This window comes from Sciurus carolinensis, chromosome 15, assembly GCF_902686445.1.
Source record: "Sciurus carolinensis chromosome 15, mSciCar1.2, whole genome shotgun sequence".
NCBI classification, from domain to species: Eukaryota; Metazoa; Chordata; class Mammalia; order Rodentia; family Sciuridae; genus Sciurus; species Sciurus carolinensis.
Window position 1 is genome coordinate 34,070,947 of NC_062227.1, and position 16,931 is coordinate 34,087,877.

Genomic DNA, 16,931 nt, shown 5'->3' on the forward strand with positions numbered 1-16,931 from the left:
CTGTGCAGTAGTACACTTGTGGTTTTCCATTTCCCATAAAAATATTTTATTGAGCACCTATTATCAACCTTTACTGCTCTAGAATCTATGGATATCAGGTAATGAGGAGATATAGTTCCAACCTCAGTAAAGTTACAAGTTAAACAATAACCATTTTAGAAGTAAAACTTAGGTAGTGTTTCAGTCCATTTTTTGTCATTGTGACCAAAAGATTTGACAGGAACCACATAGAGGAGGAAAAAATTTATTTTGGCTCACAGTTTCAGAGGTTCAATCTATTGTCAGCCAATTCCATAGCTCTGGGCCTGAGGTGATGCAGAACATCATGGAGGAAGGATAAGGGAAACAGCTCAGGACATGGCCACCAGGAAGTAGAGAGAGAGAGAGCTCTGCTCCCTAGGGGCAAAATTGAAACTGCAAAGTCACACCCCACAGTGACCCACCTATTCCTGCCACACCCACCCCTGCTCAGTTAATCTGTATCAGTGGCTTAATTCACTGATTAGGTTACACCTCTCACAACCTAACCATTTCACTCTAGGAATTCTTGCATTCATACATAAGTTTTAGGGGGACACCTCATATCCAAACCATAACAGTTAGTAAGACCATAGAGTCACCTGAGCCACAATCTCCTGCTTCCCAAACATTTCTCCCTGAGGAGAGAAATGCCAGGTAGACCATGCATGGTTCTCTTTGCTGTTGAGCAAACATCCCTTCCTCCTTCCCTTGAAGATCTGTGGTGAGGCCACATATCTGGGACTTCTGGATAGCTCTTAAACTAGCCATGTCTTGAAGCCCAGAGTTTTTTTCCTGAAGAGCTGGTTAGCCAAATTTATTCTGTGGGCTTCATTTGATACCCTAAGTAAAACATGCACTTCCTCTCATTTGGTAGGACAAGCAGTAGTTCAGACCATTCTCTTGAGTCACCAGAATTGCAGAACTTTGCCATATATACTATGCCAGGTGAGCATGGCTTCTGCAGGAGCAGAAAGCCATCTGAAGTCATCTGCATTCAGTGTTCTGTGGTGAAGGCAGCCAACCTCTCAGGGGAACATCTTATCAATTGACAGCACATTATCTTGTTGATTTTTGAATTTATAAACAACCTAGACAATAACATTTCTTCTGAAATTTGAAAAATACAAACGTTCACATTGAAGCTCTTATCTCCAGCGTATAAAGAACCCCTGAGAGCTGTGTGTGGGTGTTCGTGAGTCAGGGTAAAGACAGGAAGTTGGTATAGAAAGGTTAGCCAGCAGCTTCGTCTGATTATGAATTTAGCTCGTATGTTTAGTTATTTTATCATCAAGGTAGGGCTCCCAACAAAATGAGTAATTGTCTCTTTGGCCTTTGCTAGGATTACCTGGTGCTGCTCCCCAGGGACTACTATGAAGCTTCTGCACTGCAGCTGCCTGTCACAGAACCATGTGCCCTTGCAGGATCTCCCCAGGAAAAGTTAGTATGGGGCAGAAGGTGCAACTTCGACATCACTGGGGGCTTCTAAATTAGAAGCCTTTAACACAAGGGTTCCTGATAGTCCTCAAGATCACAACTGCAGTCGGATGTTCTGGATTAATGAGTTGTGATTTTTCTTCTGGGTCTTACTTGTGTCCTTCAAGTAAGAATCACAAAGCACTTTGCACCAATCTGTTTTACGAATGGCTACCGCCCTGTAGCAGGCGGAAGTGTTGCCGCATGCCTAAGTTATAACCTCAGGGTCATGCATTGGAGGCAAGGGCTTAAAACAGAATCCAGGTTTGTGGATTTTGTTTCTTCCCTTCCTGGTGCAGATGAAAATTCCTCAGTTCTGGTCATAGACAGAGTAGACACTTACTAGGAGTCTGTTAAAGAATGATACACAAATGAGTAAGGTGAACTGAATGACTAAGAGTCCTCAGGGGTATACATTGATATTCGGTTTCATGTTCTCAATCGTAACTAATGTGTTTTGTTGTTGTCGAAGTTGCTTACTTTACCAGCATTTGCCAGTGACCAGGTTCCCCTGCACCTTGGCTTGTGAGGCCAGGCACTTCCTTCTTGATGGTCAACCGAGACCCTTGCCAGTAAAGCAGCCCACCCCAGCACACCCAGTCATGGTGGACCTCAACGGGAGAGAGGTGGGGGAAGCTTCTTATTTATTGTCAGTGCTAATACTATATCCTTATCTGTGTCTATTGAAATGCTTGACCACAGTTGCTTCTCAAGCTGGAAGAATTTCTCAGGGATGTTTATCAGCATCTGCTGAGGTCTCTGGTTTTGGTTGGGTCTGGATGGCACCTCACACTGAGCCTTGTTAAAATTGTTCTTTGAGCACTTTCTAGATGTGGCAGGGGACATGGGTAAGTATAGAATCCTTTACTTTTCGTTCCCTAGAGGAGGCGTCTTGTTCTATCTGAATCAGGGCAATATCTGTCTTCAGAGAAAGATGAGACTCAACCTAAAAGGTCTCCATAATCTTCATGGCTTACCCTAAAAGGACACAATACCCACTCACTGTCCAGCCCTGTAGGCTAGGCAATTTGTAACAGCTGAATTCCTGGAGCTCAAAATCCAGAACTGCTGCACCCCAAGGCAGTTACTCATAGCTTGGAGGACATGCTACTACAGGTCTTAGCATTACTTCTCTTCCAGGAGTTCTTGAGTCTCATAACCAAATATAAGAATATATTGATTTAATATGTGAGTTAAAATTACAGTACATCAGCAATAATAACAACAACACCTCAAACTGAAGACACTGAAAACAGCCTCCTCCACTATATTTTTATTGTTTTCTATAATATTCTCTGTTTTGTACCTGTGAAGAAAATGTTCATTTGGTGGATTAAATATATAGAACGAAAATAATGTGGCCTTAGTTCTCCCTGAACATTTAGATGTAACATTATTTATGAACAATAATCCTAACATTTTGATAGTAGCAGCTAAGGGTTTTGAGTGTATTACTTAAATATAGTTTTTGTTTTATTTTTTCAAATTTTTATTTCACAAAATAATACATATGTGTGTTACATCAAGTAAACAATATAATATAAAGAAAAACTAAATGATCCTTCTTCTTCTCCATTCTAAAATTTAATTTACTGCATTCTGTACTGTATTTCTACACACACACACACACACACACACACACACACACACACAGGTGTAACTTGACATACACATTCATGAAAATGCATAGACACAAATATACAGATTCACATATTTATGTGTGCTTGTGTGTCTATTTGTGTGTGTTCCCCAGACAACAGGGTGGTGCAGTGGAGAAAGGCGAGCCTCCAGCAAGAGATGCTAAAGACTCGTCAGAAGGTGTCCTTACCTGTGAATTAGCCCAGAGCCACAGTGCTGAGCTGTTCAGCAGAGCCACTTTGGGTTGATGCATAAAACTAAGTCCTGGGTTGTCCAGTTTTATTGAAAATTCCTAGTGTTTTATCTGAATGCCTGCAGACCTATAATACCTTCTAGTCCCATGTGACTATATAAACTCAAATTAATTAAATTTAAATGTAATTAAAAAGCCAGTTCCTCAGCTGCACTAGCCACATTTCAAGTGCCCAGTAATCACCTGTGACTGGGGTGCAGATCACGGTATTTCTGTCATCACAGAAAATTCTATGTATCCTGTTGTTATAGATTATTGTGCTGAGATTCAAAGACTTATGGGATTAGAAGAGGTTTTGAAAATGATGATTCCCTTCCTGTAAAGAATCTTTTTTATACTCTCCTTGTTAGTTTCATTTACCCTCTATATATGAAACATGAATTTTGTGTTCAGAGTTGAGTCTCAACCCCAATATATCTCATTATGTATATGCACATATTCCAAAATCTAAACCCTCTTGGTCCCAAGCATTTTGGATAAGTGATCCTTAGCTGGTGCCATCATGTGTCATAAGGATCTCTGCAGTGGCCTCCCAGTGAGCTCACCCACATCTGCTCTTGCCCCTTGCCCACTTCATTGCCCAATTCTTTCCCTTACTAGAGCCAGCATGCTTTTTCTGATAGAAATGTCTGGTTACCATTGCCCTCCCCAGCCCCACCCCCCACTATAAGAACATTACAATAGCATCTCATTTATCTTAGGATACAGACAAAAATTTTAGCATGTCTTATAAGGCTGCCCTTCCATCTCCTGATTGTATCATTGCCCCTCTTGCTCTCTGTTCCTTGGTCACTGTGGTCTACTTTCAGTCTCTTGGACTTGCGTTACGTGAAGCCCTACAGCATTGTAAATTGTTGGGGAGCCTCCTGCTGCAGCCTCTTCCCTCTGAGTACTTCTTCTTCTGCTTATTGTCTTGTTATCTGGTCCTTGTCCTCCACACTGCCTAGGTCATTTCTTGTCCAGGGAAGCCTTCCCCTCTCCCTCATCTCCTGACTAGCTCAGGTCCTGGGCTTACATGTTTCCATGGCACCTCTTCTGAGCATTTATCACACATGTAATTTTATGTTGTAATTGTCTAGTTATTTAATTATTTCATTAAAGTCTGTATGAGGATAGAGACCATGTCTGCCTTGTTTTCCATGGTATGCCCACCATCTGACCAGTGGACCTGGCCTAGAGTATGCATTTAACACTTGTTGACCACAATGTTTGAATCCCTGTTTTGACATCAGAGTTGTTAGGTGTCTGCATAAACAACAGATTGATAAACCCACCTTCTATGTCTTTATCCTAAGACATTATGGCTAGGAATGGGCAGTTCTGTGCCACAAAACCAGTTTGATACCAGTTCCATTCAAATTTCCCTTTTTAAAAATAAGAAACTGATAACAACAGTAAGCATAAATGTTTTATTTATCATTTTAATGTCTTTTATCTGAGTTCCTCAAAATCTGCCTTTGCCATCAAATGTGTTTTAAACTCTTGCAACAGATCTTCCAGAAATCAGTCTGTAGAACTCAGAATGGGGAGCCCATTAAAATTTACAATAGAGTGCTATGATAGAATGTGTAGCCAGTGATAACATGTGGAAGAAAACCTGAAAAGTCATTGACCCATGTGTGTTTTATGGTGGAGAGAAGACAGAAAAGCTTTCACTTGGAGATGCCCAGGGAGAGAAACCAGTAATGGCCTCTCCACATGCGCGTTGGCAGTGCTGTACTTCACTCTATAATAGAGGCAAGAATGGTATGAATAATCCACGTATTTCCCTGAGGGAAGTCTTTCTGTTATTTAAGTGGTAGAAAAATCACCATGGAAAATAGCATTTATGTGGTTCAGAGCTGTTCAGAAAGAGCAGTCAGTGTGAATTTCCTGAAGGCAAGGTGAAGGAGGACCATTTTAATTATGTGTGGTATAACTCAACTGGGCCTGAGCTTGTGGACTGAGATGGGTTACACAGCTAAGGAATGTAACTCTGATACTGGGTACGGCCTTGAATATGACCACACACCTCAAATGAGCAATTCTGTTTCTAGAAATCATATAGAAATATCAGCATGGGAAAAAAAATATATATATGTGTGTGTGTGTGTGTGTGTGTGTGTGTGTGTATACATATGTGCGTGTGCATATACATATATGTGAAGATTAAAGACAACCTAAGTGTCCATAAATATTTTATAGTCATATACTAGAGGGGTAGGCAACCATTAGAAAAATGAAGTCTATTTCTATATGCTGATAAAGACATGAAATACTGTTGAGTCAAAAGAACAAGTCGTAGCAAAAAGCAATAAACACAGCTATAATCATCACTGTTCATGTGCTACTCATTACATGCTACATATCATTCTAAGAGTTCTGCATGTATTAATTCATTTAATCCTCAAAACCATCTTAAGAGGTGCGTATTGTTACTACCCTCATTTTGTGCAGGAGGATACTAACAAGTAAGAGGTTAAGTAATGAACCCTAGATCACACAACTGATTTCAGATTCCATGCTCCTAAACAATAGGTAAGATCGGGGGAGGACACACTTTTTCTGTAAAAAGCCAGATAGTAAATATTACTGACTTTGCATGTCACATAGTTTGTCATTATAGTCCAAGAACATCTCTGATTGCCTACCATGATCAGTTTTTTTTTTAAAGTGTGTGTGCACATTTAGGCATAGTAAAGGGTTTGAAAGTATGAGAACTAAGCTATCAGCTATTATTGTTGTGTTATTTTTATGTTATTGTCACTCAGGTAATTTAAATTCTTTTTAAAATAACAGTTAATAAAGAGCCTCAAGGCATATTCCCATTCCTCATATCCTTCCTTGGTAATCTGTTTGACTTCGAGTTTGGGGGTGCCTTTCACTATGAGAAATGGGAGCTAAAACACTACAGAGTGGAAGGAGTAAACACCCCTATAAATAGCATGCCTAGATTTGGAAGATGAAAATAAACAATGCCCCTTTAAATTTGAAATTCACATAAACGATTATTCATTACTTATCTGGACTTCAAATTCAATGGGGCATCGAGTATTTCCTCCCCACATTCACCCCTATAGAACCATGTCTTACTATGCTGACATGCAGAGGTGTCTCCAGGGTGTTTTCTCTATTTTCACCATATTGCATGTAAATAGGTTCAGTGTGTTCCACCTCTGGTTGATGGTCTGTCTGCTTGGCCTCTCTGGCAGGTGGAACTGCATTTGCAGCTGCGCGTCCCACAGGTCGGTCGCTATATGGTCATGGTTGAGTATGCCACAGAAGCAGACCAGCTGTCTACGGTTGACGTGAACATGAAGAGCCCTGGGGGGTCTGTTCTGGCAGGTCAGGTGACCATATACAGCTGCAAGTACAGGTAATCAGCCCCCATCCTACCCTGAGAATTCCCCCTTGTTCCCAGGGAACAAATACATGTCTGCCTGAGGAACTTGGATTTGCATCTGCATTGGAACCTTGTTTTCTTTTTGAAGCAAATCTTAAAAACATACAGGGGACTACTTAGATGATCCAGTGTCATCTCCAGCATGGCTCTCTGAAGGCAGTAAATTGAAAATTGTACCATTTCTTAAAAAGCTGCATGCTCTTCTTAGCCATTTGATTCAAAATCACATGAAGCTGCATGACCTTTTGTCATTCTCTGTCACTCTTAGTGTGGTACAAGGAACTCAGAGTTCTCACCTCAAAGGCCATCAAGTACATGGGCACATGGCACAAGGAAAAAGACTCATTCTCAGTACTCTTCGGAGGTGCACACCTGCTTCACAATACGCCTTCAGAACTGGGGATAATTAATGTTTCATGATTGCCAGATTGAAAAAAAATGGACAAAGGATGTTTAAAATCTGCCTTGGTGAAGTTCTTCTTGTCCAAGAGCACTCATTGACAAGAGTTTATTAAAAATGGTTTTCTTTACACAACATTCCAAGAACATGCTTTAATGAAAGAATCAGCAAGGTGCTTTCCACATGAGATTAATTGTATGATAAATGGTACTGGAAGTCAGTTGGAGTTCCTATAAACAGCAGGTGGAGAACTGCAGAAAACCTACCTAGTTCTTACCCAAGGCCTTGAACATTTGATTACCTTTACTTTCACATTGCTTTTTGTCAAGCCCAAGATGACCTGGAGAAGTTGGACATTTTCCCTAATGTGAAAATGGAAAAACTTAGGCAAAGAGTAACTTCTGGAAATTTAGAAGGGAAACATTCACAAGATTCATTGAAATGACTATTGGATTCACATCATGCCTTCAGCAACTTTAAAAATGCAGTTGTGAAGACTTTGTCTCTGGTTTGAGGAAAAGAAACCAAAACTGTAATTGTATTTGGCTTTTTTTTTTTTTTTTTTTCTGTGTTGGAGATGGAAGGAAGCCGGCCTTGTGCATGATAAGCAAGTGTTCCACCACTGAGCTGCACCCCTGACCTTTATTGGGATTTTTAACAGGACCATGAGCTGGGCCTTAAAGAGTTCCCCAGAATGCTCTGTCACTATCTGAAATGAGTTGAATCTTTAGGTGACATAAGTACTACCAGAATATGCACTCCCAGATGAGTGAATCACCAAGTCACCTGAGTCCCAGTGACCACTGACCAGAGGACTGGGGCAGGGCTTCTCCACACCTTGCCATCCAAGTCCACCCTCCAGTTCAGCTCTTTCCACTCCTTCCCCCTTCCTTGTCACATGGCTTGATTCCAGTTTCATGGAGTCTAAAGTGGAGATGGCCCAGGAGATGGGAGGAATTATTTACATGACTCCGGTGACTCTGAATCATCAGAAGAGGTCTGAGAATATCTATGCCAAGGATAGGAGGGGTTTAAAATGGAAGAAAGAACACACTCCAAGGATTCCATGAGTGTTGTCTGAATGGGTTATTGAGGAATAACTGCCTGACATTCTGCAGGATGGTTTTGGCTCTGGTCATGACAACATTCATAAGTCTCTATCATTAGAATTCTAGGACAGTATTATGTTCACCTGGGAATCACTTGCTTTGTGTTTAACTACTCTCAAGAAAGTCCAATTGTATTATTTTAACTTGACTAAAAGATTTCCTTTTTGTCCACCTGGTTTGTCTTATGGACTAGTGAAAATGAACAGGAGAAAAGTAGGGAGTCCAAAAATATGGTGCTGTTGGCAATGTTCGACCCATAGCAACATACTTCAAATGACAGGACCCTTCAGCATTGTCACACATTCTCTGCAGGTTTGAAGTTTTCCCAACATTTCTCAAGTGAGATCTAACTATGGTGTTAAAAGACAATATTTCAGCAGAATAGCAGGGATGCTAATGGGAACACTGCTTTTCAAATAGTGCTGTGGTAAATCAAGTCTCCTCTTCATAACGGGAGATCATTAATGATTAAATCAATCCTGTTATTATTGTTAGTCTACTTATTAGTATAATTTCATAAAGGATAAAGTTAAATTTAAATGAATCACTTCATATATTTAACTTCCAGGATTTTGCTTGAATCCAAAAGAAGTGTTTTAATTCACACACACGCACACAAACCAAATTATTAAGTTCCTAATACATGGACAAAGTCTGCTTGGTTTTTTGTATATTTTATCTCATTTTAATCCTCACCTAAAAAATCATTGCCTAAATTATTTCAAATATTAGTCAGAGGTAGTTATTCTGTCTTAATAGGTTACTAGTTTTATATTTTATTTATAAACAGAGAAATTTGCTGCAGAGTATGAACTGAGAAACATTATTCAAAAAAGACTTCCTCTATGGGTTTAACCATTGGAATTATGTGTCCTTTTAAATGTCCCAAACTCTGTAGCTCACTTGATGAGAAGGAAGGAAGGACTACCCTTGGTAGAAATGAGGAAGGAAGAAAGAGGAAGAACAGATTGAGTCTCAAAGGCAAAGTTTGGGTTTCCCCAATGTTGAATAAGGCCCCACCATACTTACTGACTGGGAATGGGATGGTCATGAGTGGATAACTTCAATTTCAAATGCTCCCAAGAATATTGGTAAATTTCCAAGAAGGCTATGTGTTAAAGATCTGTCATTACTGCCCTGAGGTTCTTTCTCCCTGTGATTAAACCAAGTATGCATCAAGCCATGTAGGAAAGGTAAGTAGGATCCTTAGTCCTGAAAGATACAGCAGTGGTTATAGGAGAAAAGTTCTTTTTCCATAGAAATTTTGTGCTGTGTCTTAGTCCATTTGTGCTGCTATAACAAAACATCACAGTCTGGATAATTTATAAAGAAAGAAGTTTATTTCTCACAGTTCTGGAGTCCAGGAAGTCCAGATCATGGAGCCTGAATCTGATGAGAACCTCTGTGCTCTGTCATGCCATGGTGGAAGGTGGAAGAGAAAGAGCACATGTGTGCGTGCAAGAGTCCACTTCATAATGAAACCAGTCCCCTGATAACACCGTCCATCCACTCATAAGGGCAGAGCACCCATGTTGGTCCCACTCTCTTGAAGTTCACAATGGCAATTAAATATCAACATGAGTTTTAGAGGGGAGATTCCACTTTCAAATGCAGATTGTATTACTCTGCAACTTGTCATGCAGGAAAATTTACTACTGTTCATCTAGTTATAAAGGGGGAAACCTGAAGAGCAGTCAGCCTCCCCTCTAGGAATGTGCACAGTGAGGGAGACTCTGGGGGCTGTAAATTAGAGAGGGGGGCTAGGCTAAGAAAACTGTGTTTCCTTTGCAGTGTTCTCTGCCGGAGCATTGTGATCGATAGCAGGAGTCGCATTGCTGTGTATGCGCTATTAGCAGATTGCAGACCTTGAGCTCAAGGTGCAGATGGCCAGTTCCTTCTGGTATGCTTCTGTTTTGCCCATGGAACTTTAGAAGCATTTTGTTGCTATTGATATACTTTTTTAAAGCTTATTTAAAATTTGGCTGCAGTTTCATTACATCCATAAAATTAACCTGTGAAGAATTGCCAGTTTAATGTTCATTCTTCCCATCAAGAGCCTGGCTTGCTTCTTTATTTATTGAGCCAATTTTTTTATATCACCTAATAAAGTTTAGTCATCAAATTCAAACACACCTCACAAAACCCATTTCATTAATTTTTTTATTCTTTGTTACCAGAAATGAAATATTCTTGGTCATTCTATTGCCCACTTTATTTTTATTGTCAGAATACAGAAATGCCATTGGTTATTGTTTATTTATTTTCTCATTTACTATCCTATTACCTCTTATGTATAATATTTGGCAAAGTCCATCAAAATTTTAAGGTTTTATTATTAGTTCTTTTTTAAAAAAATTCTATTTCAAAAAAAGTGTTATCTAGTTAATTGGATGTATATGCTTAAGAGTTAAAATATGAACTGGAACCAAGGAAATAACCTTTCCGTCCACCCTTGTAATGATACAACTTCAACATTAAGAGACCCTGGGGGTCTATGTAGGAAGGGGTGCCCAGATTACACTAGCTGCCTCAGGGAATTTATGATTATTTAAGCATGAAGCAACTTCCTGTTACTGCTGATTTGAAGCATGTATCGCACCCTGGGAAGTGCCAACCAGTCTGTACAAATGCATTTTAAATAGTTATGCCTGACAGTATTAAAACTTTGAACTTAGCGGGTGTAGTGGTGCATGCCTGTAATCCAGCGGCTCGGGAGGTTGAGAGACAGGAGGATCGTAAGTTGAAAGTCAGCCTTAGCAATGGTGAGGCATTAAGCAACTCAATGAGACCCTGTCTCTAAATAAAATACAAATAGGGCTGGGGATGTGGCTCAATGATCAAGTGCCCCTGAGTTCAATCCCCAATACCAAAAACAAAAAAAAAAACAAAAAAACACCTAGAACTTAAGAGTAGCTGAAATTCAGTTTTTAATGAATTATTGTTATGAAATTACAACTCTTTTTTTTTAAATAAAAAATAACAATCCAAGTGAATCTAACCTCTTTATCTTTGGAATTGACCATGGGCTGACTTGAATTTAAGCATAGGTTTTACCCCTTTAAATTTTTCTTTTTTCTTTTTTCTTTTTTCCTGTGCTGGGAATCAACACAGGGTCTTACTAGGCAAGCCCTCTACCACTGAGGCACGTCCCCAGTCCAGTGTACCCCTTTTGAAATAGCCTGCTGTCATTTGGGGTCAAGGCTGACTAGAATAGAGACTCCATGAGGACAGAGGCGGTCTGCCTTGGTCTTGTGGGACCCCCGTCTCAATGATGTTCAGTAAAAACTTTTGTGAACAGGTTTGCAATTGAGTTGATAATATAATTTTGTCTTACATAAAATATACTGGTACATTAATGATCGAGTTTCTCGTATGACTCAAAAACTAGCTCTGCAGACAGATCCTTCAACATAGTCCAAGTGTACCTGAAATTCAGGCCTTTTTTTTTTTTTTTTAAATCAAGAAAGGTTATTTCTACCAAGAGCAGCTCTCTCTTTGAATACCAATACAGCTCTCTGGCCACCCCCAACCTTGCCCTCTTCCTGCTAGTGGGTCTCAAGAGCTAGCACAGAACCTGGAGAAAAGAGAAAAATAAGGAAAATAAAAAATTCCCAAAACAGGCATCAAAGGTCACTGAAAAGAGTTTTTTTTTTTTTTTTTAACTTTTGTATGATTTTCTCAGTTTTATTTATTTTTTCAAAAGCAATTTGGTCAGTGATTCTGTATAACACAAAAAAGGATGTGTTATCCATGATAACGCCATAGATTTGTCTATTGTATGATATACTTTGATGACTATAATTTTTCTGAATGTGTGGTATGATTTGACCATACCACTGGTTTTGCTGATAACTGTGGGTGTCTTTTCACATCATATTTGCTCAATAGCATCAGGTTTGTCTCATACCCACTGAAGAATTCTCAGCTGAATATGTGAGGCCTCAAGTTCACTGTATTGCCAGCTATGGGCCATTTGTTAATCAAAGGTAATGTGTTTTCTTCCTTTATTTCTTGTTGGTGCTCTAAATTGATATTGTGATTCTCATAAAGCTAAAACTTTATACGCATTAAATATCCCTTATTCAAAATGCTTGAGACCAGAAATGTTTCAAATTTCAGTTTTTTGGAATATTTTCACATACCTAATGAGATATACCAGGGATGGGACCCAAGTCTAAACACGAAATTCTATATGTATCATGCATATGATACACGTAGCCTGAAGGTAATTTCGTTCAACATTCTTAGTGTACCTAAGTTTTGACTGAGACCTGTCACTAGAGGACAGGTGTGGAATTTTTTGTGGCATTAGGTCAGTGCTCAAAAAGTGTCAGATTTGGAGCCCTTGAGATTTTGAATTAGGGATACTCAACCTGTACTTCAGAAGTGATTAGAAACTCAGGTGCTGAAGTCTGGTGATGGATGTTAAAACGAGAAAAACCAGCAAAATGATTTTCCCCTAACTGCCATTTTTTCCAGAATTCCACACGCCAGGAGGCTGACACATCAGTAACCGAGGAAATAGTTAAGCCGGGCCCTGAAGGGCAGGTCCCTGTGTTCTATTCTGAGTCCTCACTTTGCTTCAATCCTTTAATCTCTGTGTCTGAGGTTCTTTATTCACAAAACAACAAAAATAATGAGCTATCTCACAACTATGTTATCAGAATTAGCTCATGCTCATGGGGGTTTTGGTAGGCTTGTTTTTCTGTAGACTTAAAAATAATTAATTTATAGACACAGTCAATTGCCTTGTGTGCATGGTTAGGACTATAGAAATGGCCATCTCAGTGCACATCTGGCTGCACCTAAAAGAAATATGTATTTGCTTCTCTTTTGTTATATGCACATTTATAAAAAGAGATGAATATTTGTATTGGTTGCATTTTAATTCTGAAGGAAAAGAATGTTTCGATAACTTTCTCTCTCACTTCTTTTACTTCAAAATAAAGATTTGATTTTTGTTCAAACGAATCGTATTGAGCAGGCAACTGACCTCACTGACTTGGCCAACAGACTTCACTGAGCACCTCTATATAAAGATTTCCAGTGGGCTGGACTGTAGGTCAGTGGTAAAGCACCTGTCTAGTGTGTGTGATGTTCTGGGATCCCCAGCATTGAAAAAATAAATATAAAAAAAGAAAATTAAAAAATAAAAAAGATGTCTAGAATGCTATGATTTCCCTGACACGGGAACCCTTCAATAGTTCACTCAGTCCTGTACTCAAAGTCTGTCTCTTTGCTCCATGGACAGCTCTGCAGGTTTTTGATGGTTGTGAAATAAGATTTTTATTTTATTTAATTTTTTTGTGGTGGAGGATGAACCAGGCCACCAGCCATGCCAGGTGAGCGCTCTACCACTGAGCCACCACCCCATCCTGTGAAATAAGATTTTTGAACATTGTATTTTTTAGTGCCACCTGTGTCTCCCTGGCCCACGAAACTCCTCCCAGCCTTGATTTTGGATGTCTCGAATGGGAGACCAGTCTCTCTCCTAGCCCAGGAGAATTCCCCTTCTGCAAATGTCGTTCCTGGAGTCACCTTACAGGCCCCACAAGTAAGACTCACATCTAGTGTGCTGTTTATAGACCAGTGTTTTTTAAAGTGTGGCCCCTGACCAGCAGCATCCAGGAAATCTGGGAGAAGGTTGCAAATGCACATTCACTGGCCCCTGAATCAGAAGCCCTGGGGGTGGGACTCAGCAATCTGTATTTTTACATCCTCTCTGGGTGCATTTTTAACATAAACTATAAAATCACAGGACTTTAAAAGTTACGGAGAATGAAACACTTAACACCCTGATATTATTATGTTCTTATAAACCCAAAAGTTGGCCTGTGTCAGTTCACATTGCAGCAGATTTGGAAATTAATGGGATCTAAAAGATAAAATTAAATAAGATTCAGATAGAAAAGGTAGCTAAATAACAGCTAAGAGAAATGGGTTGAAATCAAATTGACCTAATTCTAGTCCTGGCTTGGTCATTAGAAAGTCATTAAATTAGCAACTTTCAGCAAGTTAGTTACTCCCTCTGGGTTTATAGTTCTTGTCTTAAAAAATGAGGATAATCTTTTGTTGCTGTTGTGTTGTTGTTGCTGCAGTTTTTTGAGGGGTAAAAGATTTATTACGCACAGAGAGCAGCTTTCTGGAGAGAGCAGGGCTCACACTCATGAGCAAAAGAAGGAGTATGGTTCTGGATTTTGTTGTGGTCGATGGGAGTGGAGAACACAGTCCAGGTCCCAAGAGCTGGAATTTGTGTGGTTTAGACTTTCTACCCACAGGAAGGGAGGGGCCCCTGGGTTTTCTTATCAACATGTCCAGGTGGGAGGTAAAAGGCACAAAGAAGTGTTGGAATTGAAAGCTGTCTGTAGTCGAACATCAAAGATGGAGTCAGACTCTTTATTACCTGGGTATTCTGAGGAGGTGCTACTGTGAACCTACTCTTGCAGCCTTTTAGCAAACCTCTTATGGAGACTAGCTGGGAATGCAACTGCTGGGTTATGTTTTCAACGTTGGTAAATACTGACAAACAGTTTTTCAGTGTAATTTACCAAATTACACCCCCTCCAACAAAATGTATGGTTATACCACGGTTGTTTGTCCATTCTGTGAGAGACGCTTAATTTGTGTCCAGTTTCGATAATTGCAAATAAAACTGCTACAAACATTCATGTGAAGGTTTCTTTGGGAATATACCTTGTCATTTCACTTGGGTAAATACCTAAGTTATTTTTTGATTTTTGAACTGTTCTAATTCATTTTCTATTGCTACAAGGGAGTACCTGAATTTGGGTGATTTATAAAGAGAAGAGGTTGCTTTAACTCTTGGTTCTGACAGCTGGGAAGTCCAAGGTCAGGTGGCCACATCTGGCAAAGGTCTTGTGCTGTGTCATCACATGGCAGAAGACACCACAGGGTGGGTACATGTGTAACAGTGACAAGTGATTACCCGTAGAAGAGAGGAGGGGACAAAGGGAGCCAGTACTTTTCACAAACCCATTCTTGTAGTAACTAAGCCCATCCTGTGAGGCAAAAACTCATTTCTGGGAAAGGGCATCCATGTGTTTATGAGGGCTCTGTCCCTATAATCTAAGTACTTCCTTTTAGGCCCCACACCAAAAACGCTGCCTTGTAGAAGAATTAAGCCTCAACCTGAGGTTTGGTGGACACAAACCATACTTATATCATAATAACTTCTAAATATTTTAATTATTTTATAGCTCCTCAGTATTTTAGTCAGTTTTGCTGCTGTGACTAAATGATCTGACCAGCACAATTGTAGAGGAGGAAGAGTTTATTGGAGGGTTTCAGAGGTGTTAGTCCATAGAAGGCTGGCTCCATTCCTTGGGGCTTGAGGTGAGGCTGAACATCATGGCAGAAAAGCATAGCAGAGGGAAGCAGCTCACACCATCAGGAAGCAAAGAGTCTCTACTCAACAGATACAAAATATATACCCCAAAGCCATGCCCCAATTCCCACCTCCTCCAGCCACACCCTACCACTTCAATTAACCCCTTCAGGGGTTGGGCTAAGACTCTCACACCCCAGTCATTTCTCCTCTGAACCTTCTGGCATTGTCTCACATGTGAGCTTTTTGGGGGACACCTCACATCCAAACCATAACATTCAGCTTAAGGGTTTCTTGTTTGGGGTTTTTATTACCCTCATCTGTTTTCTTCATAGAGTCAAGTGACCCTGAGAAGACTCGTACCACACCGGGGCTGGTACGTTTTGATCATCCATTTTTATCAAGCAATGCATCCAACGTTTCCTGTCCAGGTGTTTGTGAATGGTGGGCGGCCCTGGTCAGGTAAGCGCCATGAGCAGAAACCCAAGACGTGTGCCTGGCATTGTCCTTGCAGTCAAGTGACAGGAGCACCTCTCTCCTTGCCCAGGTTCCTTCCGCGCCTCCTTTTGTCCCCATGTGCTCGGCTGCCGGGATCAAGTGATCGGTGGAGGCCAGGTTGAGTTTGACATCTCAGAGCCTGAGGTGGCTGTGACTGTGAAGGTGCCGGAAGGGAAGTCCTTAACATTGGTGCGTTCTGCTTGGTCCATTGGCTTGGTCCTCCTGTGGCTTCTCTGGATGACTGGTTCATGACAATGGTCGTTCTAAGGAGTTGAAGTCATTATTTATAGAATAATATTTACATTTTATAGCTTTGACCCAAAAGAAAAAAGCATATGACAATAAAAGTCAAGGAAACAGGATGACAGAAAGCAAAGTGCTTCTATCCACCACCCCTGTTCACTCCTCACCTGATATTCTCTCTCCAAAGCATTTTACATTTCTTGCTTCTTTTGACCTCTTCCTCTACTTTGTTTCCATTTTATGTCACTTTCCCTCATAATCCCTTGATGGTTCTGACCTGCTCATCTTTACATGTTGGAGTTCGCTCAGGTTCAATGCTAAAACTCCTTGCGTCTTTACTCTTTGGAAACATCATCAGTGCCTATTTACTCTCTTTGCTGTAATATCCTCATCTCTAAATTCATCCACGGTCTATCCTGAACTCCACACCCAACGTGTGATCATCTGGCAGAGATCTCATGAACCTGTTGGCCTGCTACCTGCACAGCTCCGGCATCTCCTACTTCTAATGATGGTACCCATGGTCCCCCAATGCCTAGACATGCTGACTGCCCCTTCTGCATCTGCTC

At 40.3% G+C, this 16,931-nt stretch overlaps 1 protein-coding gene across 1 annotated transcript in view; it reads left to right on the forward strand.

Annotated features, from left to right (window-relative positions):
• The window catches only part of Lama3 (laminin subunit alpha 3), a 263,204-nt gene that overhangs the window by 132,253 nt on the left and 114,020 nt on the right, over positions 1 to 16,931 (forward strand). Inside the window, 9 exon segments of the mRNA XM_047526418.1 lie at positions 1,361 to 1,458; positions 1,967 to 2,120; positions 6,577 to 6,740; positions 10,068 to 10,176; positions 12,165 to 12,262; positions 13,688 to 13,723; positions 13,725 to 13,830; positions 15,957 to 16,083; positions 16,169 to 16,308. Of these exon segments, the coding sequence (XP_047382374.1) occupies positions 1,361 to 1,458; positions 1,967 to 2,120; positions 6,577 to 6,740; positions 10,068 to 10,176; positions 12,165 to 12,262; positions 13,688 to 13,723; positions 13,725 to 13,830; positions 15,957 to 16,083; positions 16,169 to 16,308 (1,032 nt within the window).